The sequence below is a fragment of the Crinia signifera genome, chromosome 8 (genome assembly GCF_055691185.1).
Source record: "Crinia signifera chromosome 8, ASM5569118v1, whole genome shotgun sequence".
In the NCBI taxonomy this organism is placed as follows: Eukaryota; Metazoa; Chordata; class Amphibia; order Anura; family Myobatrachidae; genus Crinia; species Crinia signifera.
In genome coordinates, this window is record NC_139224.1 from 97256247 (window position 1) to 97283175 (window position 26929).

Sequence of the window (26929 nt, forward strand, 5' to 3'; positions counted from 1 at the left end):
AAAGTTTCGGGATTTCGGCGGTCGGGATTCCAGTGTCGGGATTCTGAACGCCGGGATCCCGACCTCCGGCAAATTGAACGCATCCCCTTGAATCAGAGCTGGTTGCAGTTTTGCAAAACTTAAGGCTGCCGTGTGCCTCCATGTGATGTCCTGCCTCACTTGCCATGGCCCTCCCCCGGAGTGGCTCATACACACTTATGGCCAGCACGGATGGTGTTATGGTTAGCATTACTGCCTCACAGCGCTGAGGTCATGGGTTCGGCCCTAACTGTGCAGAGTTTGTATATTCTCCCCGTGCCTGCGTGGGTTTCCTCTGAATGCTCCGGTTTCCTCCCACATTCCAAAAATATACAGGTAGGTTAATTGGCTCCCAACAAAATTAACCCTAGAATGTCTGCATGTGCATGTGCGTGTACATGTGGTAGGTAATATAGATTGTAAGCTCCACTGGGGCAGGGACTGATGTGAATGTTCAAAATGATCTCTGTACAGCGCTGCGTAATCTGTGTGCGCTATATAAGAAACTGTTAATAAATAAAATAAATGGCCTGTGCCGTGGTTTGTGGCTAGCACCATGGAGAGCATACTGTAGTTTGCACAATACTAATCAGGGAGCTTAAATTTGGGACTGCTGTGGAAATGCTGACTTCCTCCTGTTGTCTACATGATACATGATACATGATGCTGTTAGCTCCTGTCCTCTTGTCTGCCAGGGCAAGCACTACTCTTTATTGACTTGAAAGAAGAAATTTGATCAGTCACTTACTGCATAGTGCTGCTGTGACAGAGCTGAAGTGGCAGCCTCCTATCTACCCAAGCGAAAATCTTCTATAGTGGTGATAATAGAAAAATAGAGTTGGTTGAACTTCTTTCCCATGCCACAACCCTCCCAATATGCAGAACATGGGCCAATGACAGGGTTTTCGGCAACCCATGCAATGCAAACTAGAAATTTGTGCCCTACCTCCAATACTTTTTAAAGGGACAGTGGTCTCACAAGGAAGTCACTGATTCATATTACACCACATAGTAGTACCCTTTATTCACATTATGACACACAGTAGTGCCCCTTATTCAAGTTATGCTACACAGTAGTACTCCTAATACATGTTATACCACACAGTAGTGTCACTTACATACAATTTCCACCGTATCAGGTTACACAAAATGGCCACAGTAGTATTTCTGCTTGTGCACATAATACCCACAGCAGTAGTACCCTTACAAAAAATGTACATATTAAGTGTCCCTTATACATAATGCCCACAGTAGTGTCCCTTATACACATATCTATCTTGGTCAGAAGGAAAACCGCTGGAATGGGCTTTCCTATTGGAATGACTATACAGGGCTGTTACGAAGGTGATACTAGTTCTCCCTACCATTACAGGTGGTGGAACTCAGTTTCCCCCACCCCACCCCACCCCCCCCCCCCCCCCCACACACACACACTTTAACTTTTGCCCAGCACGTTCATAAACTCCTCCTCTGTGGCAGCTGAGATGGTAAAACAGCACTAGTTTTTTGTGCTTCACCTTGTCGAGAGGTGAGTCAGTAAGACCCATACCACCATGATAAGTGCCACTATCACACATCTCCCTCTGAGTGCCTGATAGGAGGAACCAGTGGAGAGGGATTTTGTAAGATTAAGGCAGAGGAAATGTTTGAGGTATTGAAGGGGAAAAGGGGGATGGTGGGTCCCTGACCATAGCCAGTGATAGAGGCACCAGGATGCTGCACTGCAGTATCACCATGAGCAGAGGCTGATTTTCCTGCTTAGGACTGAGAAGGTCACAAGGGGTCCCAGAAATATATCCTTACCATCCACATCATTCCCAGAGTAGCATTGTGCGACTATCTCATGATGTTATGACATCACATGCACATTACCACATTCCCAAAATACAAATGATGTTCTTTGATAGTATAAAAAAATTTGGAAACACAAAATGAATTCATCCACTGTATGTGAGCTTTACTTTAACTGTGACACAGGTATAAGCCTACTTCAAAAAGACCTAGGAGTAGGAGCTTGATTCAGATTTGTACGCAATGTGGATGTTCACGCAGCTGAGCATTTATTGGTAGACTGTACCCACTGTCATGGTACTCTCGATGCCACCTTCAATCAGCAACAAAAATATAGTACTATAGATAGTTTAAGGATGGAGGGTCTTAAACCGTTATCTTGTCTAGGGCCCCATGAGGTCTACATCTGCCTATGAGACACCCTCCTAGGGGCTCAGTGCTAATTCTGCATGATTGCAGTGTATACATGGCAAATGGTGCTCTGGGCTGCAAACACTACACATCCTATAGCATAATAATAATGTAGCGCCCAGTAGTTGTTGTGCTCCTTGTCCTTAATAAAACATCACTGCAGTGCAGCCGAACACGTAGCCACCCCCACCAAGGACTTGGTCCCGACTCCCCAGCAATGTTCCCTTTAATTTTACGAAGCCTGTGTGCGGCAAAAGATTTTGGCTGTGCAACTTTGGGAGGAAATTAAAAATTTTGTGCGTCACTTATATATAACTGGAAAATGACGTTCAGCATTTGTGTTAACTTTACTTCAAAATGATATTAAACATTTAAACATTCAAAATACAGCGCACAATGTAGTTAATGGGTGAAACACATTAATTGAGTCCACAACTGCAAAAAGGGACCACTGCTGCTTTGTGCGCTCTGTTGTAATGTCTGTGCGCACGCTCGTCGAGGTGTGTGCGCACGCACGTGCGCACAGCTTAGAGGGAACACTGCTCCCCAGCACTAATCCTCCTCGGCAAACTAACCATCAGCTGGTCCAGCAGCTGTGAGCGGATATGACCAATGGTGTCTTTTTGTTCTGAACGCTGTAAGCCGCTGGCCTTCTCTGCTGTGCAGACTTTGTTCTCCGGCTCCTCTCACAGCGCAGTAACACAGCTTAGAAGATATGAAGATACTAGGCATCAAGACAGGAAGGCGTGTGTAGTCAGATCTTGGACAGTCACTGACTGCCTTCAACAGTGACTGTTCAAGATTTTTTTTCCCGTTGCCAGCACATCATGCCGTTATACCGAAATTCTGTTTCAAATATAATTACACTTTGGGAAATGTGCATTCAAGATAAGTGTGCACAGTATCTCTGACCATTGATCTTTAAATAATGTGAATGATTACATTTTCTCCATAAAGTGCTGCATAATATGTAGTCATTATGTTAATAATGAATTATAGAAGAACTGCAGGTTTGTACCATAGATGTAGAAATGTTATCCATTGAAATGCAATTCAGAGAACTTAGTGGTTAATTTGCATTGACTCGCCAATCAGCATATATCTGCTGCTTAGCGAGTCATCTAATGCCACCCACTGGGCCAGCAAATTACCCTGCCCTACCCCCCGTGTGAACATTTCTGCCGTATTGTGAATGGCACATGCGAATGGCACTCCCATTCGCATGGGAGTGTCAAGGGGCAAAAATCATTCAACGACCATTGAATGATTTTTCAACTGTTTGCAAATATAAGTCAGTCTTGATTAACCTATGTTTTTGGCATCCGGCTCCAAAAATGGGGCGAGCACTGACATCATGCAATGTCAGAAAGTGGGATTGTTTTCTTGTGTTTGCTAGAGGAGCAAACCAAGGACAGTGAACGCTTTGTGGGCGCACTCTTTAAATAATATCTTAAATGTGTATAGTAGAATTATTTTAAAATTTAACTTTTAATGTGAACCGCTTAAAAAGAGTGGGGCGCAATGAAAATTAAAGTATATAATGTTGATGGTTTTGTTGTGTGGTTGTCTTTTTTTTATATTAAATACTATCATCCAAATAAATCATTTTAAACCACACGTTTTTTGTATCATTTACTGCATGTGATCAACACAGGTATGTAGACCTGGGTGACAGTAGGCTGCAAAAATTAGTTTATCCCCCGGGATGGGGATTTATTTCTGGGGGGGATTTAGGCTGCCCCACGTCACTATTACAAAAAAAATTTTTTAAATTACTAATAGTAAGGTAATGCCTAATGGCCGTTTTTAGAACACTGATAGTAGGCGGCTCCAAAGCTGCTTATCTGGTGATCGTGCAACCCCAAATGGGTAATACCACACCTGGACTTCTCCAGGGGTCTCCCACCCGGATATTGCCCAGGCCCTTCACTGCTTGGCTTCCAAGTTCGGAAGGGTTTTGGGCAGACCAGTGAGGTATGGTGGTATAATGGGTAGGGGTGCAAATCACAGACAGCTGCTCCAGTTAACTATCGGTATCACGAATAATTGCACAAATTAGTATTTTCAGAATACCCCTCAAAACTTTGGTGACATATTGTGGTTAAATAGGTGGTACGGGAGTAGATAATATATCACAGTGCAGACATGTACAAGGTACCTTGATGATATCCAAAAATAACAATATTAGGCCGATATAGCACAATAGACTTAATCAGGATCAAATATGCAAGGTCGCACTTATGAAAACAGTTCATCTGAATTGTATTTCCACGGTTCAGTCACAAAGAAAAAAAAGGGTAATCACAATGTAACAGTGTGACAAGAAAGAGCACTAGGGCTGAGTGGTGTTTGTAGCAATTACTGATACCTGTATGGCTGACTACATTTATTTTGGTCTACAGTTTTAAATTCTGCCAATGTAGTTAGCTGGACGGTATTGGTTTGAATTACTCCATTTAATCTGATTCACCCAAAAGTATTTGTTATCTCAGTTTGAAGTTGGTGCGCTGTGATATGAACAGTCAGAATACCTCTCACATATCTGAGTCAATAGCATAGTCTGCACAGTCGAGATGAAGTGGGTAAATACTGTATATGGGGGAGCAGCGCTCAGAGGCAATGCTGTCCGAGATTGCTCCTGTACCTGAACCTGCTTTGATCCCGGCAGGTGATCGTAGTGTCCTGCGCAGAGCTGCGTCGTTGGGGGGGGCTGAGTGACGTCCGTCTCAGCTGGCACCGAGCGCTACTGTGAGTCCTGCGGGGAACTGGTCAGGAAAGCTTGCTTGGAGTCGTCCTGCTGTGTGTTCAAAGAAGGTGACGTGGGGGGCCGCTGTGGACACGTGTTTCGCCTACGACAGGCTTCGTCATGCAGCGCCATTTTGAATGAGGGCGTCTGCCGTTTATTCTATGTCCCGTCCAATGCTATGCTCGAATTGATAGGTGACGTATCAACTCTCTATTGGTTGATACCTTCTGCTTGCACACCCTGGTTTGTGTGACGGCTTCTTCCCTCCTCACCATGGGCCTTATTCGAGTTCACTCTTTCTGACAAAATCCTTCTTAGATGGACAAAACCATGTGCACTGCAGGGGGGCAGATTTAACTTGTGCAGATCTAATTAGATTTGGGTGGGGTTTTACTTCAAAGTGAGATCTATATTGCAGTGTTAAAATAAAGCAGTCAGTATTTACCCTGCAAAGAAACAAAATAACTCACCCAAATCTAATTCTCTCTGCACATGTTACATCTGCCCCCCTGCAGTGCACATGGTTTTGTCCATCTAAGAAGGATTTTGTCAGAAAGAGTGAACTCGAATAAGGCCCCATGTTAGTAAAGGGAAGACTGCCCTATGTGATAAACTTGCATCGTTTAGGTGAATTTAATATACTTTATGTGATCATAATGCCTAACTACAATATCAACAGTTTATTACTGCAATTATGGGGCCCTATTAGTTTATGATAGGGATGGTTGGTTATGGGCACGATAGCACTTGATCATGTGACGCCATTTTGTTTGAGGGAAATTTGCCCATACTTATGTAGATTATGCTACCAGCGATACTGAATACATTATAGTGTACTGGATTGGTATATTTTATACATAAGATGGTAATGTGTGGGGGCATTTGGTAATAGTGGCCACAATGTTTATGGATATATTTCTAATGTTTTTAGTTTTGTTATTTTATGTAAAAAAGAGGGTTTTGTAAGAAAAATATTTTTTGTTTATTTTTTACATTATTTTATAATTTTTCTGATATTTTGTTTGTTTGTTATTTCTATGATTAATTTTGATTTTTTATTATTTTTTATTTTATTATTATTAGTTTTCATTATTATTGGGCAAAGTGCTGAATGGTTGCACTGCCATCTGTTGTGACCAGTGGGCCGCGCCACTAGACAGGAGTACCCCCAGCTAGAAAGGGACCCATGCCCAGACTGCTGGATTTGGCTCTATATTTGCAATAGATACAAGTCTCCTTTAATTTTAGTGAGTCTGGTGTATGGCTATATGTACATGTTTCTAACCCCTGTTTATAAGCGACAAAGTAGGCATTAGTTATTTGTGGAAGGGGGTGGTTATTTGACACTGTAAGATCATGTCTAATTTAGTAGGTCAGGTATATGGCTGTATGTACGGAATAAGCTCCACTATACCTCTTGAGCCTTAATGTTGGGAATAGTAGAATGAGAAGAGAATAGAGAGGGGGAAAAAAATATCTGTAATTATTCAGGTATCTAGATATTCCCTATTGGGGGAGGGAAAGAAGGACGAATGAGACTCAGAAAGAGTGGAATATAATAAACACAGAAAAGGAAATGCTGAGGCTGTATAATGTATGGAGACATGATTGTCTATGGAATAAATCACTGTTATATGCACACGCATGACTGGGAGGACTGGAGGCATTAGACAGGTTAGATGGTTTTAATAGATAGGGATTGCTTGCGGCCGTTGAATACTGTGGCCTGGATGAGTAAAGGGGTTGCCCATGCTGATTAGGGCTGGTGGTGAGCTAAGGTATAGGTGAAGGACTGTGAGTATTTATTTTTACTGGTGTGATTTTAGCTGTGATAAGGGCAATTATTCAATTGCCTATGGTGATTAAGGTGATATGGAAAAATAATCCGTGGCTTACTGGATTGGTTGTGATCGTGCCGATGCTGGGTATCATCAGGAATGAAACGGGGTGCTAGTGAGTGAAAGAACCACTTCTATTGAGTGATGAAGTGCAACAAACTGGATTCTAGTGATGGCCTGCTCGACTGAGTAGTTGGGTGTGAAGTCATGTGAAGTAAGATTGATTGAAATGCATCAAGTTTTGAATGGAATGTAAAGTTGTGGATAGTGACCTTAGGTCATCAGTGAAATGGGCTGAATAGGTAAGAAGCTATATTAGCACTGTGGACATTATAGTGAGTATAAATATTGAGTCCTGGGGCTTAGGGTTTAGCTTATTTAAGAAATGATCCGTATTTAATATCCTCATTCAGGCCTTTTGGAGCCAGCGATCCCAGACAGAAAATCCATTTACTTTCTCTTTGGAGTAATGTCTGGTTGAGGTCCCCACCTCTCTGGCCTAAATGTATAGTTTCTAGTCCGCGAATTGAGAAACCTTTGGGATTCCCATTATGTGCCTGCTTGAAATGTCTTGCCACGGTGGTTAGTTGTTTCATTTTGGCAGTATCTGTAAATGCATTCCGGATATTTCCCAGATGTTCTAGGGCTCGTAGTTTCAGCATACGGGAGGTCATTCCCACATAGTATAGATTACACTCGCAATTGATACAGTAAATCAGATTTTTGCTTTTGCAATTAAAGTATTCTTTAATTAGTATGGTGTGACCATATTTATCCGTAATGTCCTTTGATTTGTTGATGTAGTGGCAGATTTTACAGTTTCCACATGGGTAACTTCCGTTTGGTAAATGAGTTTTGGAACCCCCCTGGGTAAGATGACTTCTTACTAGTTGGTCTTTGAAGTTGGGAGCCCGCCTCCAACTCATGTCCACTTTCGGCTTGAGCCTCATGGCTAGATCTTCATCGCTAAGTATGATAGGCCAATGTTTTTGGATTATGTTTTTAATTTGGCGCCATTCTGAGCAAAAATTACCTACGAATCTGATTGTATTGTCAGTCTGTTGGGAAGTGGTTTGTTTTTTGTGGAATAGAATTTGCGATCGACTGGTAGTTTGAACCATTTTCTGAGCTTTTTTGATTGATCTGTTTGAATAGCCCCTTTCCTTCAGTCTACCTGCAAGTTCTTTGCTCCGGGATGTGAAAGTAGCATCGCTTGAACAGTTCCGTCGCAGTCGCAGATATTCGCCCTTAGGTATATTAGATACGGTAGGAGGAAAATGAGCACTTGATTGATGAAGTAGAGTGTTTGTTGCTGTGGTTTTTACGATACAGTTCCGTCTCTATCTTATTCTCGGCTCCTCTGTATATCCTCAAATCTAGAAATGAAATACTGGTATAACTGTATTCATACGTTAGTCTGAGGTTAAAGAATTGCTGTTTAGCCTTTCAATGAATTGTTTGAGTAGTTGTTCTGAACCTTTCCAAATCAGGCAGATGTCATCTATGTATCTCATCCATATAGTGACATTTTCTTCATAGATGTAGTTGTTATCATTGAAGACGTGTTCTCGCTCCCACCATCCAAGGAAGAGGTTGGCGTACGTGGGGGCACAGGCTGCCCCCATCACCGTACCCCTTCCTTGGATGTAGTATCGGTGATTGAAAATTAAATAATTTTTTCGAAGGACGAATTCTAGAAGTTCCAGGAGAAAGGTTTGAAAGTCTCCTGTTTCTCCCATTTCTAGGAAGTATTGTACTGCTCTGGTTCCCAAGTCATGTTTGATACTAGTGTACAATGCCTCTACATCCATACTTACTAGGATCTCATTCTCATCCAGGTATGCATCATGCAGTTTTTTTAGGACATCTGCTGTGTCCTGGGTATATGAAGGCAAAGAGGTTACGTGCTGCCTTAGATGCGTATCGAGGAATATGCAGGCTTTCTCAATTAGTGCTCCATTGCCGGATACTATAGGTCGTCCGGGAGGTTCTAGGATGTTCTTATGAACCTTGGGCAGCATGTAGAATGTGGCTACCCTTGGGTGTGGTGTCTGGAGGAATTGATGCTCAGTTTTAGTAATGATGTTATTATTTTTGGCTCGGTCTATGATACGATCATATAGGGTCTTAAAGTTAGAGGTGGGGTCAAAGATTGTCTTGGTGTAACATGTTTTGTCGTCCAATTGTTTGTTAGCCTCTTTAAGGTATAATTCTAGGGGCCAGATGACGATATTACCACCTTTATCTGAAGGTTTGAGTACCACATCATTCCATTCTTTGATCTCCTGGATGGCTCTCTGTTGTTCCTTGTTGATGTTACCAGTGTATCTGTTGTGTTTATTGTTAAGCTGTAACTTGTCTAAATCCTGTGAGACCAATTTTGTGAATACATGTACCTCTGGGCAGATATTAAATGGTGGGAAGAAGGTTGACCTCTTTTTGCAAATCGGTCTTGTTTCGGTTCCCGTTTCTTCTTCCTCATTGTCCAGTTCCTCCAGGATGGAGAGAGCTTCTTGCTCCTTACTGGTCCATATTGGGATAGGAGAGCAAGATTCCTCCTTTTTTGCATGGAATTTGGTCAGTAGAAGTTTTCTACTGAATAGTTGTAGGTTAGTTTCCCATTGGAATCGGTCAAAGGAGGATGTGGGACAAAATGTTAATCCTTTTTGTAATACTTCCTGTTGGACATCAGTTAGAATGTGTGAGGATAAGTTAATTATCTGTAGCCTTGATACCCCTGATCCCTCGATTGTCTGACTCGTTGTGGATAGCGATTCGGGATTTGTGGCTCCCATCTCGGTCTGTCTCTTCTTCCTCTTTGTGCGGCTCCTTCTGGTCTTTCTTTTGATTTTAATTTTGGGCCTCTGTTTCCTCGACATCATGCAATGTCAGCCTCAAGCCTCCCACATGCCTCTGAACCCCCCCCCCCCCCCAGCCCATATCCTCCTACCCTGCCGGTCAAATACCAGCATTCACAGGCCTCCATGGAAGGTGTGAAGCTGAAATGACATGAATTACACCATTTTTAGCCCTGCCGCTTCGCATAGACCCGTAAATCACAGCAGGGGGTCATGTTGGAGGGTATGATATATATATATATATATATATATATATAGTAGCAGGGGTGGACCCGGCACTCTGCTTCAATAGTCCAAATACTTGCTGGGGTAACCATCCAATGGTGCGCAGCACCAGGGTAGATATGCAGACAAAAATGGCGGTACTCTCCAGACTTGTTTTCAAGGATTTAAAAGAAAGCCTTTATTGATCCTACGGTGTTTCTTGCTGGCGCCGAATCACGGCGTGTCTGACACACCGGGGTGATTACCCCTACGCTGACAAACCACGCTACAGCGGGTGGAGACAGTAGCGGCGTGTAGCAGGTGATGAGTCCAGCTGCCTACTTTTAAATGTAATTACAGGGGGCGGGTAATGGGGGTGGGGTTTATCGTTTTATAAGTGTGTATGTTCATTTGCCAAATGTATGTCCTTGAGAACGGGAAAACCCAAAACGCCGTAGGATCAATAAAGGCTTTCTTTTAAATCCTTGAAAACAAGTCTGGAGAGTACCGCCGTTTTTGTCTGCATATATATATATATATATATATATATATATATAATCCCAATATTCCAACACGCGCTATGCTCAGATATATGACACAAAGTAGAAATGTTAGTAATGACTTGACTTATGGCAGCCTTTCCACTGAATTCCCTGAGGGAAGGGAATAAAACAACCAAGATACTACACAATAGTGGAGTGGCGCCTTTCACACAAATGTAAGATAGTCCTGATATAATATCCAATTTTCAGATCCAAAGAAGCAAGAAGGGAATTCTTCCAATATTCATTTATTATTCTTCAGTGGATAAGAGTATAAAACAACGAGTAGATAACATCCCAACGCGTTTCGTCTCACAGAGACTTCATCAGGGGAATATGTTGTATCAATCTTCTATAGGTGAATTCTACTGCTTAACTGCGTAACTCCTATTAAAGTATATGATAACGATGGTTTTAAGAGATAATCTCCTTGATCCTGTTTAATTTAAGGATTTCCCATATATATTGCGGATAATTTTTAGTTAGAAATGCCTAAGTGTCCATTGAAAAAAGGAAATTCTGATGGCCTCCCAGGTTGATCAGAAAATAGTGACCGGATTGTGATAAAATATCTTCCAGAAGAATAGAAATAGAATATGCCCTCCAGAGAGCTTCCTTTTCCTTCTGAAGAGACCAGCAGAATGACTTTATATATATACATAGACATACAAATATAGTGGGCCCAGCACTCACTACAACAAACTAACTCACCTTAACGTTCAAATAATCAATTAAATAAATAATGGGGTTTTAGTTCATGAATTGATCAATGCATTTAAGCTTGCAGCCCATCGCCAAGGGACCCCATTTCCCTGCCTACACTAACAAATGGTTTTCTTAGGAACCTGGCTACTGCTTATACATCATAGCTAAAATGAACATGTGTTTTTTCTTGGGTTAAAGCTCACCTGCCATGTCCTTATGGCTTTTAAAGGTGAGACCATCCCAAACACAGCACCTGAATTAGTATTAAAGGGGCAGCTGTCACAGGTTTCAGGTAAAATAGCTTATCTAGGGTGCATGAGAAAGCTATGATCACAGTAACAGACGTTAATTAAAAATCAACCCAAATATATAGATACAGAAGCACCAACACACTCGCCATACCTACGAATGGGGTGCAAACAGCACCCACACTTCCCAGGTTGGCCACTGCACCCCAACCTGGTAAGCTACCTATGTGATATGATGGTGTGTGGGCTACAGTAGATACCACTGGAGCATTCTGAAGAGTTTGAACTATGTTGTGATTACCTGTATGCTGCTTGCTGTAACAATACTTGCCTATGCTGTGACCTGCTCCAAAAATAAAGACCACGACTTTATCTTGATCCAGTGAATGTGATTCCCTATTGGGGACCGGCATCATGAATGCATCATCATAACCATGCTGTGATTACCGGCATTGCCTGTGGCTATGATGATGTGATTCAATGTGAATCAAGTCATCAGTCAGTTGGTCTGCCCGCTTTGCTTGATAAGTAAGTGGCTCGGTAGCGAGTGTGACAGGAGACTAGCTAATTTCCCTGAATGGTCGGGAGCACAACACGATTTTCAGAAGGCCATTCCCGGATAATAGGCAAGTACAGTTTGTGTGACACACATGCGTGCATAGAAGAAACACCCCCCCCCCCCCCCATCAAATCCTGCATTTGCCCCCGAACCCCATATATATATATATATATATATATATATATATATATATATATACACATCTATATGTCACCTCGTGTATGTGCCACTGTCATCCCATGTATTGGCCCCTGTCACACCTTGTATGCCCCACTGTCACCCCGTGTATGTCACCTTGCATGTGTCCCTCTGCCAAACCTCTTTTAGTAAAACCACACCCCTTTTCTGAGAGTGAGCATGCCTTAGACATACATGCGCAAATGTCCCTAGTACCCTAACACACACACACACACACACACACACAAACATACACACTTAATTTTATTCTGGCTCTGCCCCTGTAGAGTGACCTTGGACAGACCAATTATTCTAAATAGCTATGGCACAATATAGATATAATGAGACATATCGCATAAACTGTTTAATGTACAGTGACATATTATACCAAAACTAGATACACTAAGGAGTTTTGAAAAGTAGCATTTTGAAGCTTTGTGTTTATGTAAATTCTGTGAACAATATTATTTGAAATTTGTGATTTGATCTAATTTAATCTTCGCAACTACTGATTAATATGTCAATCATTTGTTCTCCTCTTACAGAGAATGTGTGTGACCTTCCCAACATAGACAATGGAAAAATCGCTCAGTACTTTTATATATTCAAAAAGTTTTATTTTCCAATGAAAGTAAATAAGAAACTAACCGTGTCTTGTTCAGCTGGATATACATTTCAGTCTGGTAAGCAAGATGGTGAGATCACATGTACGTCAGAAGGATGGGAACCACCTACAATATGTTTCAGTAAGTTTACAATTATAATTTGACTTGTAACATACACTTCAACAGGTACCTATTAAGGAAGCCAAGTGTGGACTCTATTTGTATCTCTATTTTTAATTTAAAGCATCAATACTGGTGGCATAAAAATCACACTACAGCCAAAGCCATGGGGGGGGGGGGGGTGAGGCCCCTGAGCGCTGGGGCTGTGACCTAGGCGCTAATGAGAAAAGATGCTAGACCTCTAGTGCCTGTCAGGCAGGGCTGGCAATAGAAATTAGATATCCCTGATATCTGTGGAGGGCCCACACCCTGCCTCAAGCAATATCAAACCTAACCCCCCCCCCCCCCCCCTTTACACACACACACGCACACACCTATGCTGGTACTTAAACTTGTAGCATTCATTACTGGAGTGGTGCAGAGCAGGGAGGGTGAAATGGAGTATTGTTGCAGAACAGGGGGGGAGGGTTGGAATAATGTTGCGAAGCAGTGAAGGAGTAGTGGTGCAGAGCAGGAAGGGAGGTTGGGCGTATTGGTAGCATGAAGTCCCATATAATGACTGCGCCCAGTGCAGACGTCCTCACCTCTGAATTTACAGCTGCAGAAAATTATTATTTTTCAATGGGAGTACACCCTATATTGCAATTCCCCCCTCCAAGTAAGAGTGCCACATCCATTACATTACTAAATATCTGCACAAACCACCATTCCTCTCCACCATCGATCAAAACCCCTCTCCCAGCCCTGCTCCACTCCACAATACTCATTGCTATTTGTCTGGTTTTTCAACATTTGTACCACCCTACTGAATCTGAATGAAGTTTTATGTGGCACAGCACACTTGTTGCTGAAGCTGTGACACTGCAGTGCTGCTGCTCACTCGTATTGTGAAGCATCTGCAGGCCAGGATGCGTAGCCCGGCTGGCTAGTGGTCATTGTGCTGGAAGCTCAGGAACACAGTGTGTTTGCCACCCCTGTCACCAGACTCACACAGGGGCAATGAGGCTCTTTTGATTTCTTTGTTGTTTGTTTTTTGCGCTGCCGGGTCATCAGTTTCCCGGAGGCAGCAGGTGCTACAGAGGAGCCGAGAAAAGAAGAGTAGGGGAGGTCAGTGTAGGGCAGGGAAGGTAAGTGGTCCTCCTTCTCTTCTCTAGCCAGACCCTCTTCCCCCTTCCTCATTATGGCCCTGATCACGAGGCCTGCAGTCATGTGTAATGTAGTAAGTCAGTCTCTCTGATTCATTATTACTGCTGCCAGGTGTGGCCTCAGTGCAATGCCCTAGCAATACCAGCGATAGTTCTACCACAGCCCCTGTGGCAAAGAGTATGTAGGTAAATAAAATGATAATTAATCATTATTAATTAATTAATTAGTGTGTGCGTGGGGGGGGGGGCGGGTGACAGAACGTTTGTGTCAGGGGGGTTCAAAATTTCTAGTTATGCCACTGGTCAATACTTTAATGTAACTCAATCTACTAGGCTTTCCCAGGGTTGCCGACTTTTGAAAGCTCCGCTCCGGGAGAAGCCTGGAAAGGAGACTTTCAGCAGGAGTTCCAGGGGCGGTCATTAAGCCCCCACCCCCATGAAGGAAAGTGACCCAATTTGCTGATCTTCGCGGAGGGGGCGGGACTAAATGACGCAATTATGACACTTAGCCCCGCCCACTCCCTGAGATCGGCAGATAAGGTTATTTAAACGCCGCGGTCAGGGGGGGGGGGGGGCAGAATCCGGGAGGGTTGCCCACCTTTCCGGGGGGCCGGGAGGGTGGCCGATTTTCGGGACCCTCCCGGCCATTCCGGGAGGGTAGGCAACCCTGGGCTTTCCCCTTTGTAGCTCTCCCTATCCCTCTTCCCTTAACAAGTTATCATTCAGTTATGGAGAATAAATGAGGGTAAAAACAGTGATGTAATGTACATAAGATACAAATGAACTACTAAATAAAACTTTGATTGTCAGCCCCTGTGTACAGTATGTGGGAGAGAGCATACTTTTTCAGAAAGTTTTATTCAACTGTTATTTACTGTCTGAAATCAGTTGTTCTACAAACCATGTACCAGTAGAGAGAGACTGGCATCTTAGTACACAATCTCATCTGTATGGTTTTTATGTGCTATACTGCTACACAAATGGATATGTACTGATTTACTGCTATGTTCTCAATTCTACTATTGTCAATGAGAGTATTATTGTAAATGAGACTTTAGCTGGACAAACATTAATAAAGACAAGAAGAAGACGGGCCCAGTCTGATACCTCTATTGCGTCTAAGTGTCTCTAAACTTAAATCAATCAACTTAAAATAGGCAACAAAGGGGGTGACTTCAATAATCATCATCATCATTTAATATTAATAATCACTTAAATTATAAATTGCATTATCAGAGAAGAAATTCCCATTTGAAGAGCTTACATACTAAACAAATAAATAAATAAATAAAAAGACACATAGGAAGAAATTAGCTAAAAGACTAATGGCTACGATTGTCCGTATTCGGAGGCAATTAGTCCCATATACGGTTGTAAAGTTGTATTTCAGAATTTACAAAGGTCAGTATACAGAGATTTGTATTCTTTACACAGGCATATTCATATTTGTATTCCGTAATATGCCAGCAAAAGAATATAAATACAAATTACTGTACCATTCATTCGCATGGTGATTCCAAACTTGCTAACTAGCCATATGTAAAATACGACCGGTATTTGATCCAAAAATGTACCTGGAAAATACTCCTCATTCTCTACTCCAGATTCTCTGAATATTGGGCCTAATTCAGCAGCAATTGCAATTGCAGTGGCCAGGGTAGCCCCCTGCCTTCACTTCTGCTTTTTTAGTCTGTAACATCATGCAACCGCGCTGAATCTAGTGTGGACATGCCTGTGTTGTCCAGACCGAGCCCCCAAATGCTGTGTCACCACCACCATTGCCGACCAAACTTCTGGGATGCGACCGCACTTTCAGCTTAGCACATGCATGCACGATTTTCACACTGCTGGTTGGGAACTGCATCAGCCCCATTAACCACTAACCCTACAACTCTCCTATTTAACAATGATTTAAGGCTCAAATGAAGAGGTGAAGAAGAGAAAGGGCACATAGTTAATAGGCAAAAAGGTAGCAATTATTTTATTCTTCACTGTATCTGCAGTTCTATATGTAATGTGCACAATGCCTAGGCAAAGACTGTAATACTCCTTTTCCACTAGCAAATATAACCTGGCTTTTTGTGTGGAAGCACGCAAAAACCCGGGGTTGCTGGCAATGTAACTGCTCTAAACCGATGTTGTGAGACCTGGGTTTTCAACCCAGCAAATGTTCTGACCCAGATCGGGGAGTGTAGTGTAAATGGGAAACCTGGGTCAATGCGACCTGGGACCCGTTCACTGCAATGGAAAAGTTGGCACTAGGAGATCCTGTCATCTCCCAGTGTTGGCTCATGCCAGGTGGTGATGCAGTGTAAAAGGGGTCAAAAGCCAGGATGACCCAGCTTTTAGGTGTAAAAGGAGAATAAGTTGAAATGAAATTCTTAACTTTCCACTTTGCCGGAAAGGTTCAGTTATTATGCACAATGCCTGGCATTATCTACAATTCCTGAATTAATTGCCATTACAATCAACATACATTTTTGTGGTTTATTTGTGAATAATGATTCATCCATTTAAAGCTTTAGTGTTTAGTGTTTTATAACTGTACCAAATCTACAAATTGACATTTGTCTTCTGTTTGCCAGAAAAATGTATGAAACCATCTTTGGTAAATGGATTTCTTTTTAATGCAAAGGAGTCATACAAAACATTGGAGATGACCCAGTACAGCTGCCTTGAAGGGTTCACTACCACAACTGGGGACACAATTGAGCAGATTCAGTGTTCAGCCGGAGAATGGTCTCCTCCACCAAGATGCCACAACATATCTGGTATGACTTGCTATTTTCCATTGCATTATAAACCACTGAGAATGAGAAAACTTATGCTGGCAAGAACGGTGGGGACTGGCGATGGCAGCAGGGGAGGCAGCAGACGGCGTGGGGGAACTCCGTCGCTACGGGTGGGCGAGTGTCCTGGCTGGCAGGGGCTGGCGATAGAATCGCCAGCCCCTGCAAAGACAAGAGGGACTCTATGTGTATTCCGCAGCGCTTTACAGAGAATAGTTAAACATTCACATCAGTCTCTGCCCAGGTGGAGCTTACAATCTATAGTCCCTACCACATGTGAATGCACACACAGACATTCTAGGGTTAATTTTGTTGGCAGCCAATTAACCTACCAGTATATATTTGGATTGCGTGAGGAAACTGGAGTACCCGGAGGAAACCCACGCAAGCACGGGGAGAATATACAAACTCCACACAGTTAGGACCATGGTGGGGATCAAACCCATGAGCTCAGTGCTGTGAGGCAGTAATGCTAACCATTACACCATCCATATATATATGGAGCTCTCATCTGAGCGGCTCCAATCCTGCCGTCATCCACACCGTGATGCCACCAGCCGCTATTCTGCACTATGGATGCGTGAGCATGTGAGGTGCTTGCGTGTCAACGGCCACTGGCCTGCCCCCACTCCATCTGTATATGTATCACATAACACATATAAAGGCCAGATGCATAAGTTCACCCCAGTTGCCCGGAGGCAAGTTGAAATTTGGCGTAACAATGGCCAGTGGGTAAGGTCAAAATCACAAGATCTAGCTGTCTGCAGCATAAATCAGTAATCACCGGTGGGTCCCATCTCACAGTCCGGCAGCAGCAGAGGGAGTACTGCTGCTTGCTGCAGTGCCAGCTGAGCGGTACCAGACAGGCATGGGCAGATTTAGGGGGGGGGGGCACACGGTACGTTCCCTCCCCCCCCCCTGTCGTTTAGTTTAAAAAAATATTGCACCCACAGCTGGGCGCCGCTGCCCCCGTCTAACGCGGACTGCTGCCAAGGTCCAATATGTTGCCACCGGGCTTCTCAGCCTCCAATCCTAGTCCCTTCCAGTGACGCCGTGCGATTGACATCATGCCGCTGATGCCACCCCCCCTCCTGTGCGTCTGACATGAAGGGAAGAGCTGCAGTTGCTGGGCACCAGGAAGAGAAGGGGGCAGGCATCCACAGTTGAAGTGTTGAAAAGGGGAGAGGCAGGAGCCAGGAGCCGCAGCACTGGCCAGCAGGAGTATGGCCAGAGAGTTTTCTTGCCACTGATATTACTGCTGGAAGGATTTGGGGAGGAAGGAGATCTGCTGATAATGATGGTGGGAGAGGGAGATGGGGTCTGTCATCTGAAGGGAGGGTCCTGTCTGCAAGAATCTTCTTCTCCAAACTTCCCACCTGCAGCCCAGAGCAGGGGCACAGCCAAGGGAGCAGGACACAAGCAGCAGTGCATTGCCAAATTATGACTGATCACTTGGGGTCCAGTACACACACATGCCGCCACGGACCACAAATGGGAGAGAGACACCACGCTGGTGGCTGGCTGCCTGTGTGACACATATCATATAATGTGTAATACGAAGTGTTCCATAATATGTAGTGGGCATTACGGCGTGTCCCATAATGTGTAGTGGACACTATGGAATGTCCCATAATGTGTAGTGGGCACTACAGCGTGTCCCATAATGTGTAGTGGGCACTACGGCGTGTGCCATAATGTGTAGTGGGCACTACGGCGTGTGCCATAATGTGTAGTGGGCACTACGGCGTGTCCCATAATGTGTAGAGGGCACTACGGCATGTGTCATAAGCTGTAGGGGGGCATTACGGCGTGTCCCATAATGTGTAGTGGGCACTACGGCATGTGTCATAAGCTGTAGGGGGGCATTACGGCATTTGGCACATGGATACGCCCAGTTTTGGCGCACGCAGCTACGGTGCGCGCTATTACTTCCATTAAGGCATAACTTCTACTTGCAGCACTGGGTACAGCATTCCCTTTTGAACCATGTTTTATTAGGCAATACACCCTTTTCCAGAAACCTGCTCACACAACGGCACCCACCTTTATTAATCATGGTCCCCCCCCCCCTGTTATTTTTTCCTGGATCCGCCCCTGCAGACAAGAGCTGTCCTGTCCCCTATTACATATGTTAGCAAGGCTCCAGGGAGAGAACTAATTAACTGTGCAGTAGCAGCGAGTGCACCACAAAGCTCCAATGGAAGAGCTACGGTGGCACGTGGATCCAACTGTGAACCAGCAGGTGCCCCTTTAGGGCTTGGAGCCCAGAGGCAGGAGTCTCCATTGCATCTGGGAGTTACGCCCCTGATATAGGGCCAAAGTGTAAATGATTGCTGCTTTAAAAAAAAAATAGGAAAACTCTCCCAAAATCTCTCACTTTCTGATTCTCACACCCTATTACATTTGGCCCATTTTGTTTGAATATGAATATGACACTCCAATTTCACTCCATATGACATATGTCATATGACATGACACTCCAATTACACTTTGTTTTGTGTTACAAGACAATGTTTTCCCATCACTTGAGTACTTTTAGCCTCAAGCTTTGGTTGATAGTTCTGAAGCAATAGATTTTTAAAATGTTGTCAGAAATGTTTGTATATGTCAGTGAGATAGTAATGTGCTACTGCCAGCAATGTAATAATGTGCTGCTGTCAACGAGGCTGCAATGTACTGCTGTCAGTAGAACAGTGAGACTGTAATGTGCTTCTTTCAGGAAGGCAAAATGCAAGACGTAACTACCATAGGTCCAAGGAGTGCAGCTGCTATGGGGCCCAGAGCTGAAGGGGGCCCATCTTTACTGTCTGAGTAATATGTTTTACATACATTTATTACCATCAGTTGCCTAATAGGGGGCCCTTACAAATCTTTGCTATGGGGCCTATGAATATCTAGTTACGCCCCTGGTTGTCAGCAAGTGCTGTAGTCAGGAAAGCAGTGATGTGCTGCTGCAGTAAGGCTACAATGTGCATTAAGACTGCAATGTGCAGCTGTCAGTGAGGCAGTGATGTGCTGCTGTCAGTGAGGCAGGAATGTTCTGCTGTCAGCGAGGTGGTGATGTGCTGCTGTCAGTATGTTGCAATGTGCTACTGTCAGTAATGGAGAGATGTGCTTCTTTCAAAAAGGCAGGGATTGCTGTGCTGGGATGTAAATGCACCGCCTATTTGTGATGTCAGTCCGGAAGGATCGGGCAGCGTGTATGGAGAACATGCTCCCTGATGTGTCTGTAGATATATCTGCAAATCAATTGATCTGCATATATCTACAGTACTAGTGTATACCCAGCTTTAGCTTAAAACCTGCCTGGAAAAATTATCTACACAATGGTGAAAAAAGCATTACAATCAGTTCAGTGATTTTGGAGTTTATCTCATCCAGACAAACAAACAGGCTCTAAGATTTTACACTTTTGGGCGGTATTCAATCCCAAATCCAACTGTCGGGACATTCAGATTAACGGCTATTTTTTTACCTGTTCTCACTGTAATTCAACAGTCAGGGCTAGATTTATTAAGCTTGGTGAAGTAATAAACTGTCTGGTTTTTATCACCGGCCAATCAGCTCCTACCTATCATTCTTCAAACCAAGCCTGTAACTTCACAGGTAGGAGCTGATTGGCTGGTGATAAAAACCAGACAGTTTATAACTTCACCGAGCTTAATAAATCTGCCCCTCAGTATTCAATGTTCCGACTGTTGAGTGTCAGAACAGCCATGTTTTTTTGGAAACGGCTGGTAAATTGTCAGAATCAGCTGCATATCCACAATTAGCAGCCATTTCCAACAATTCAGATTTGACTTTTAAAAGAGTGGAATCTGAAAGCCAACAATGCTGTCGGAAATGGCAGTGGCTCACCGGCGGAAATAGCGCACAGACTGAGTAACCCCCTTAAGAATGTTCTATATTTCTGCTGAAATTTGTCCTAAACTACCTCAGATTTTCACTCAAGTCCTAAAAGTAGATAAACAGGATCAAAGGAAAATGATGCAATATCACATATCTGTGAGTGGCATAAGTATATTAACTTTTAGGCCTAGCAGATAGATATTTTGAAGGTGAAATTAAAACTTGAGATGTACGTGTTTGGTTTTACCCAGATTGACTTTGTTCTCACAGCGGGATCTTATTATATCTATCCAAAACACGTGACAGCCGATAGCCAATCAAAAAAATCTCACCTTGCGATAATTTGGTGATAAGAACCTGCACATCTCTAATTAAATCAGGACTTTTAAACCTATGGGAGGACAATTAGGTGTGAACGAGCCAACACCACTTTTACATGATAATGGAAATTTCATTAATAAATGCACTATCTTGTATTACTGTTCCAGTTTTTTAATAGCATAATGGATATTCTCAAATTACCACTAATGTGCTTGGAGTTATTTGCTGAAGATTGATGACAGTTACCAATGCCCTATAGACAGTGATCCTTGTCCTGAAAATGGATTATTTTATATTGGGGTATCTGAAAGTTGCCTGATCCTTGTTTGCCTTATGACCAACAATAGATTCCTATTAGAAAAGCTGGTACAATGGCCAAAGCCAAAGCCTCCTTTGTTTGAACACAGAAGTTTCTAAGTGCTGGAGCCTTGGTTACTGTATAAGAATGGGCATAAATATACCATTACTGCAAAACAAGACAGAGAACTTAGCAAACAAGCTTAACTAAAGCGATATTAGATATCTGCTGTACCTTTATGGAGAACTAGGCTAAAGTCACCTATTTCTGAAACCTTTTTATGTGAATTATATAAGCCACTGCAATATTATTGCTATTAAGAGTATAGTAGTCTGAAGCTATGATATAAACTGTTGGGGAATAACCACTGTCAGTCATATTCCAATGTAATTGTGCAATAACAATGGTGTTATAGCACATTAACCGGCAGTTATTAATTACCAATTCAAGGACATAATCATTAGCACATAGAAGTAACACGAACCTTGATGGCATATAAACTGCCTGCCAACAACCATAGTTAAGCCGCAATTTGTTAATTAAGAAGGCATAATAAGTGCCCAAATACGTAGGAACATATCATTAAACCAACCCAGAAAGGAGACATCTGATAATAAGATATAAAATAGACTCTATTACTATAATTTAATAAATCTCAGAAGTAACGATGAAGCCAGAACAGCTAAACCGCTAAAGACACACTCCACACTGTGGAGCCTTTTATAAAATGGGTACTTATGTATTATCTGGGCACCCGATTTTTTCATTGCATGCCACTACTTAAGGCATGTGATATGATTTTTCATTGTAAAGACCCGATTTTTAATTGTATAGTCACCCATGGGTGATTTCATACCCCGACTATCCAACTACGCATGGAGTTGATTTTACATAGTGTGGTGAGCGCAGCGAGCCACCGTGCCCGAAGCGTGGCGAGCGGACGCGGATTACTTTACATGTATTCTGCGTCCGCTCGCCACGCTTCAGGCTCGGTGGCTCGCTGCGCTCACCACACTATATAAAATCAGCTCCATGTGTAGTTAGATAGTGGGGGTATGAAATCACCCATGGGTGACTATACAATTAAAAATCAGATCTTTACATTGAAAAATCGCATCGCATGAATTGTATGCCACTATATTGCATGCGATGCGATGAAAAAATTGGGCGCCCAGATATTACATAAGTACCATAAAATGAATAAAAAATAGTTTTTCATGTCAATAAAAGTTAAAACCCAATATACTATCTATATCCCACTTGAATATACATAAAAAGTAATCAATTTAATCCAATAGGATGATTTGTGTTTTACTGAAGAAGTACTATAGCCAAATAAATACAATCTGGTAAATGTGCTCTTAAAAGTGAAAGCAGAAACACTTAATAATGTGTCTTATCTAAATTGATACAAGGAATCCAAGTCTGGCAGTATGCCCAGTCCTTGATAATATATAAACAGACCAGATACATAGCTAAGCAGTGTTCCTCAGATACAGTAGCAAATTTATTTTGGACACTCAAAAATGTGTTACAACAACTGTTAGAACACATTACAATTTAAGACCAACAACCATCACTGAATAAGATCATGGGTACTTGTGTATTTTGGCGGCGCCCATCGCATCGCATACCATAACGCATACGATGGTATGCGATGCGACGCGATATCGTTCGATAGTGTACGATGGCATGCAATTTTCAAATTGTATGCCATTGTACATGGCATACAATGCCATACGATGCGATGCGATTAAACATTGTATAAGCACCCTAATGGGTGCTTATACAATGTTAAGCACCCTAATGGGTGCTTACAATGTTAAATGCACCCCCACGCAACCCCCCCACTATAAACGTGAACCCGAAGCATGGCGAGCGCAGCGAGCCCGCGAGGGGCGGCGGTACGCGTCCTACGACCTTTTCATACCCCCACTATCCACGTCGGCGTGGAGTTGAGAATAGAATAGTGTGGCGAGCGCAGCGAGCCACCGAGCCCGAAGCGTGGCGAGCGCAGCGTGCCCCGCGAGGGGACGCGGATACCTGTGAAGCCCGCGAAGGGACGCATTTACCTGTGAAGGTATCCGCGTCCCCTCGCGGGGCTCGCTGCGCTCGCCCGCTTCGGGCTCGGTGGCTCGCTGCGCTCGCCACACTATTCTATTCTCAACTCCACACCAACATGGATAGTGGGGGTATGAAAAGGTCCATACCGGGTTCACATTTATAGTGGGGGGGTTGCGTGGGGGAGCATTTAACATTGTAAGCACCCATTAGGGTGCTCAAAAGCACCCTTTAGGGTGCTTATACGATTTTTCATCGTATAGGGGGTCAAAATCGCGTCGCATTGCATCGCATGCCATCGGGTACATGGCATGCGATGCGATACGTTCATCGTACGATGTACATCGGGGGCGCCGCTATAATACACAAGTACCAGATCATGATTTATCTGAGTCTCCTAAATTGGTAACTTGTATTAAATCAATGTGTTACATACTGTAGATTACAACAATATTTCATATGCAAGGTACATTAATTAGCCTTATAAATTGTCCTCTATTTGACAAGGAATAATGCCTGAAACTCCAAAAAGTGATATATGAATAGTGAAGACACAAATAATCTGTTTTAATTGTATTTGTTTATTTATACAAAATTTGTTAATATTTCACATAATAGTTTTAAAGACACATAATAAATGTTACATTTTAAGACAATCTTCCCTTTCCCTCATTTGCAGTACATACAGTAGATAACTATTTCCAAGTTGTCTTGCCTCTGGTTAGTAAAATGTTGTAGGTAGTGACATGTAAATGTCTATATCATATTTCTTTATATCTTGTAATTGTTTCATGTGCGGTTGATCATATAAATACTGTAATATATATAATGCAATCAGTGGATTTGGACTCTATGCCACAATGCCATTATGAGTCGGCTCCATGACACTCTGTTAGAAAAATAAACTATATATTTATAAATAGGATGTTTTTGTCTAAGCCCTCAGTATGATTTTAATTATAGGTTAACAATATTTTATTGTTTAAATAAAAGAAAGCAAATCCATGAGATGCAATGCTGATTTGTAGATGCAATTTGAGTTCCAATCAAAGAGCTTAAGAACCTTCTGTTAAACCAGGGCTGGGCAATTGCGGCCCTCCAGATGTTGATGAACTACACATCCCAGCATGCCTTGCATCAGTTTCAGCATGGCCACATAGCAAAACTAATGCAAAGCATCCTGGGATGTGTAGTTCACTAACTTCTGGAGGGCCGCAATTGCCCAGCCCTGTGTTAAACCCAAAACAAAGCAGATCTTTATAGCTCTGACAGATTGTAGAGTTTATATAGACTGGCTATTGTGGAGGCCCATTACCATGTTCATTTGACTTATGTCATATTTGGCTCCAATGTATTTAGACAGATGTGAAGTTTCTCCGCTTAAGAATGGAAATTACATGACAACAAAAACACGTTTCCGCATTAAAGAGACTATACAATACCAGTGCAATGAGGGTTATTACACTGCTAGAGGAAGCGCTGCAGAATGGGCTGAATGCCTCCCTAGGGGCTGGTCCTCTCTTCCAAGATGCACAAGTAAGTTTTCCCAGATCATCTCTATTCCTATCTCAGAATGCTCCATACAAGGTATGTGCAAGAGAAATGTATCAGTATAGGATGACATGTATAGGGTCAACCACTGAAGGTAGGAATGACTTGAAATAGGTCAACATGGCTAATGTCAGGGATGAATGGTCGACACAAGCATTAGGTCGATAATGGCAAGGTCAACAGTCAAAAGGTTGACAAACCACAATGATGGGACAGAAAGGATTATACTGCAGTTGAATTGTGACATTCACTATCTATGTATGTACATAACATTCACTGAAATGTGGAGTTACTGTCTATGCATTCACTTTGCTGCTTTCACTATCTATGTATACATACGGGATGCGGTCAGTTTCCTGGCAGTCGGAATCCTGGCGGTCAAAATCCCGATACCGAAATCCCGACAGCTGAAATCCCGGCACTTTGTCCCTCTGTGGGTGTCCACGACACCCATAGAGGGAGAATAAATAAGTTTGTCGAGTGTAGCGAGGCACCGGGCCAGCTGCGTGGCGAGCGTAGGGAGCCCACAGGGGGGGATCCACATCCCCCCCTTGTCGGGATTTGGGCGGTCGGAATTCCAGCATTAGGATTTTGACCACCGGGATTCCGACCGCTGGGATTCCATACCGAATCCATACATACAATCCATGCCCCTCTATAACTGGCTCTCACAATAACCATGCTTGATGGAAAATGTGAGTTTCCAGAAAAAAAGATGCTTAACTGCAAAAAATAAAATGTGTATTGGGGTGCACATGCAACACCACAGGGAAGCACCAGTTTATACTCTATGGGCCTAATTCAGCTGTAGACCCAAATTGCCGAAAATCAGTATTGTGATTCTGAAAATTGCGACAGCAGTGTAATGGCTGGCGGGGGTCAGTGACACTATTATCAGGGCAGGGATGGAGTATTGCGCAGGCATCTCCAGACCGGGTCTGGCTGCAGTGGCTGTATGACACAACATGCAGCATCCATAATAACCCATCCCTTATGTAGCTGAGCAACACAGACATGTTCTATGACCTTATGCTATTTATATATACTTTGCTGTGCACTATTTTGTCTTAACATGGTTTTGATTTAGAATCCTCGTGTGGAAAGTTGGAACCTGCGGAAAATGGTGGATACTATCCAATGAAAGCATCGTACGAGGAAAGGGATGTAGTGCAGTTTTTCTGCAAAGAAAATTACTCTCTGAAAGGCTCTGAATTAATTCAGTGCTATTCATTTGGATGGGAACCTGAGCAACCCACCTGTGAAGGTAACATGTATACAGTGGTTTGAGAACAAGTGACTACAATATGATTACTACACTATAGAGGCATCTGCATATAGCAAGTAGTACCATCTATGAGTAATATCAAATATTTGATTATAAAATATATTTTTTTATTTTGACCATACAGATGTGTCCTCACTAACCTATACTTTTTCTGGCATATAGCGTTTTATACATAATGGGGGAAAATGTACTAAGATGGAAGTTCTACTGAATATGGGATGTTGTCCAAAGCAATCAATCCGAATCTATTATCCTTTAGAACACGGGTGTCAAACACAAGGCCCGCGGGCCAAATCCGGCCCGCCAGACCTCGTCATGTGGCCCGCGCAAGGAGATAGCATGCAGGGCAGTGTGTCCCAGCTCCTGCCTAGGCCACCTCCTCTCACCCACCCCACCACGGCCGACCTTACCTGTTCCTCCACTGTCGGCGGCCATGTTCCTGTAGGCACATATGTATGCGGCTACAGAAACATGGCCGCCGGCCTCCACGGCTACGTGGAGGAGGGCCCGGCCGCCTGTTCCCTCTGATGCCCGGCAGTGACAGACACTGGGTGGGGACGTCATGACGATGACGCCGCCCGCCCATGCGTCTGTAGAGAAGTAGGAGCAGGCAGGGAAGCCGGACCGGGAGTCGGGGACAGTGTGGCCGCAGCAAGCAGTGAAGAAAAGCTGGAACCGGCCCTTTGAGGGTGACCAAACTGCTGATGCGGCCCCCGATGAATTTGAGTTTGACACCCCTGCTTTAGAAGGTGCTAAATAAATAAATAAGTAGAACCTGATTGGTTGCTATGGTCCACATCCCATCTTC

The 26929-nt window shown here is 43.3% G+C and overlaps 1 protein-coding gene across 1 annotated transcript in view; it reads left to right on the forward strand.

Moving 5' to 3' along the window:
• Window positions 1-26929, forward strand: part of LOC146026290 (coagulation factor XIII B chain-like) — a 61254-nt gene that overhangs the window by 4925 nt on the left and 29400 nt on the right. Inside the window, exons 2-5 of the mRNA XM_083156819.1 lie at window positions 12643-12843; window positions 16553-16738; window positions 24645-24821; window positions 25924-26100. Coding sequence (XP_083012945.1) covers window positions 12643-12843; window positions 16553-16738; window positions 24645-24821; window positions 25924-26100 — 741 coding nt within the window. The remainder of the gene's footprint in view (window positions 1-12642; window positions 12844-16552; window positions 16739-24644; window positions 24822-25923; window positions 26101-26929) is intronic.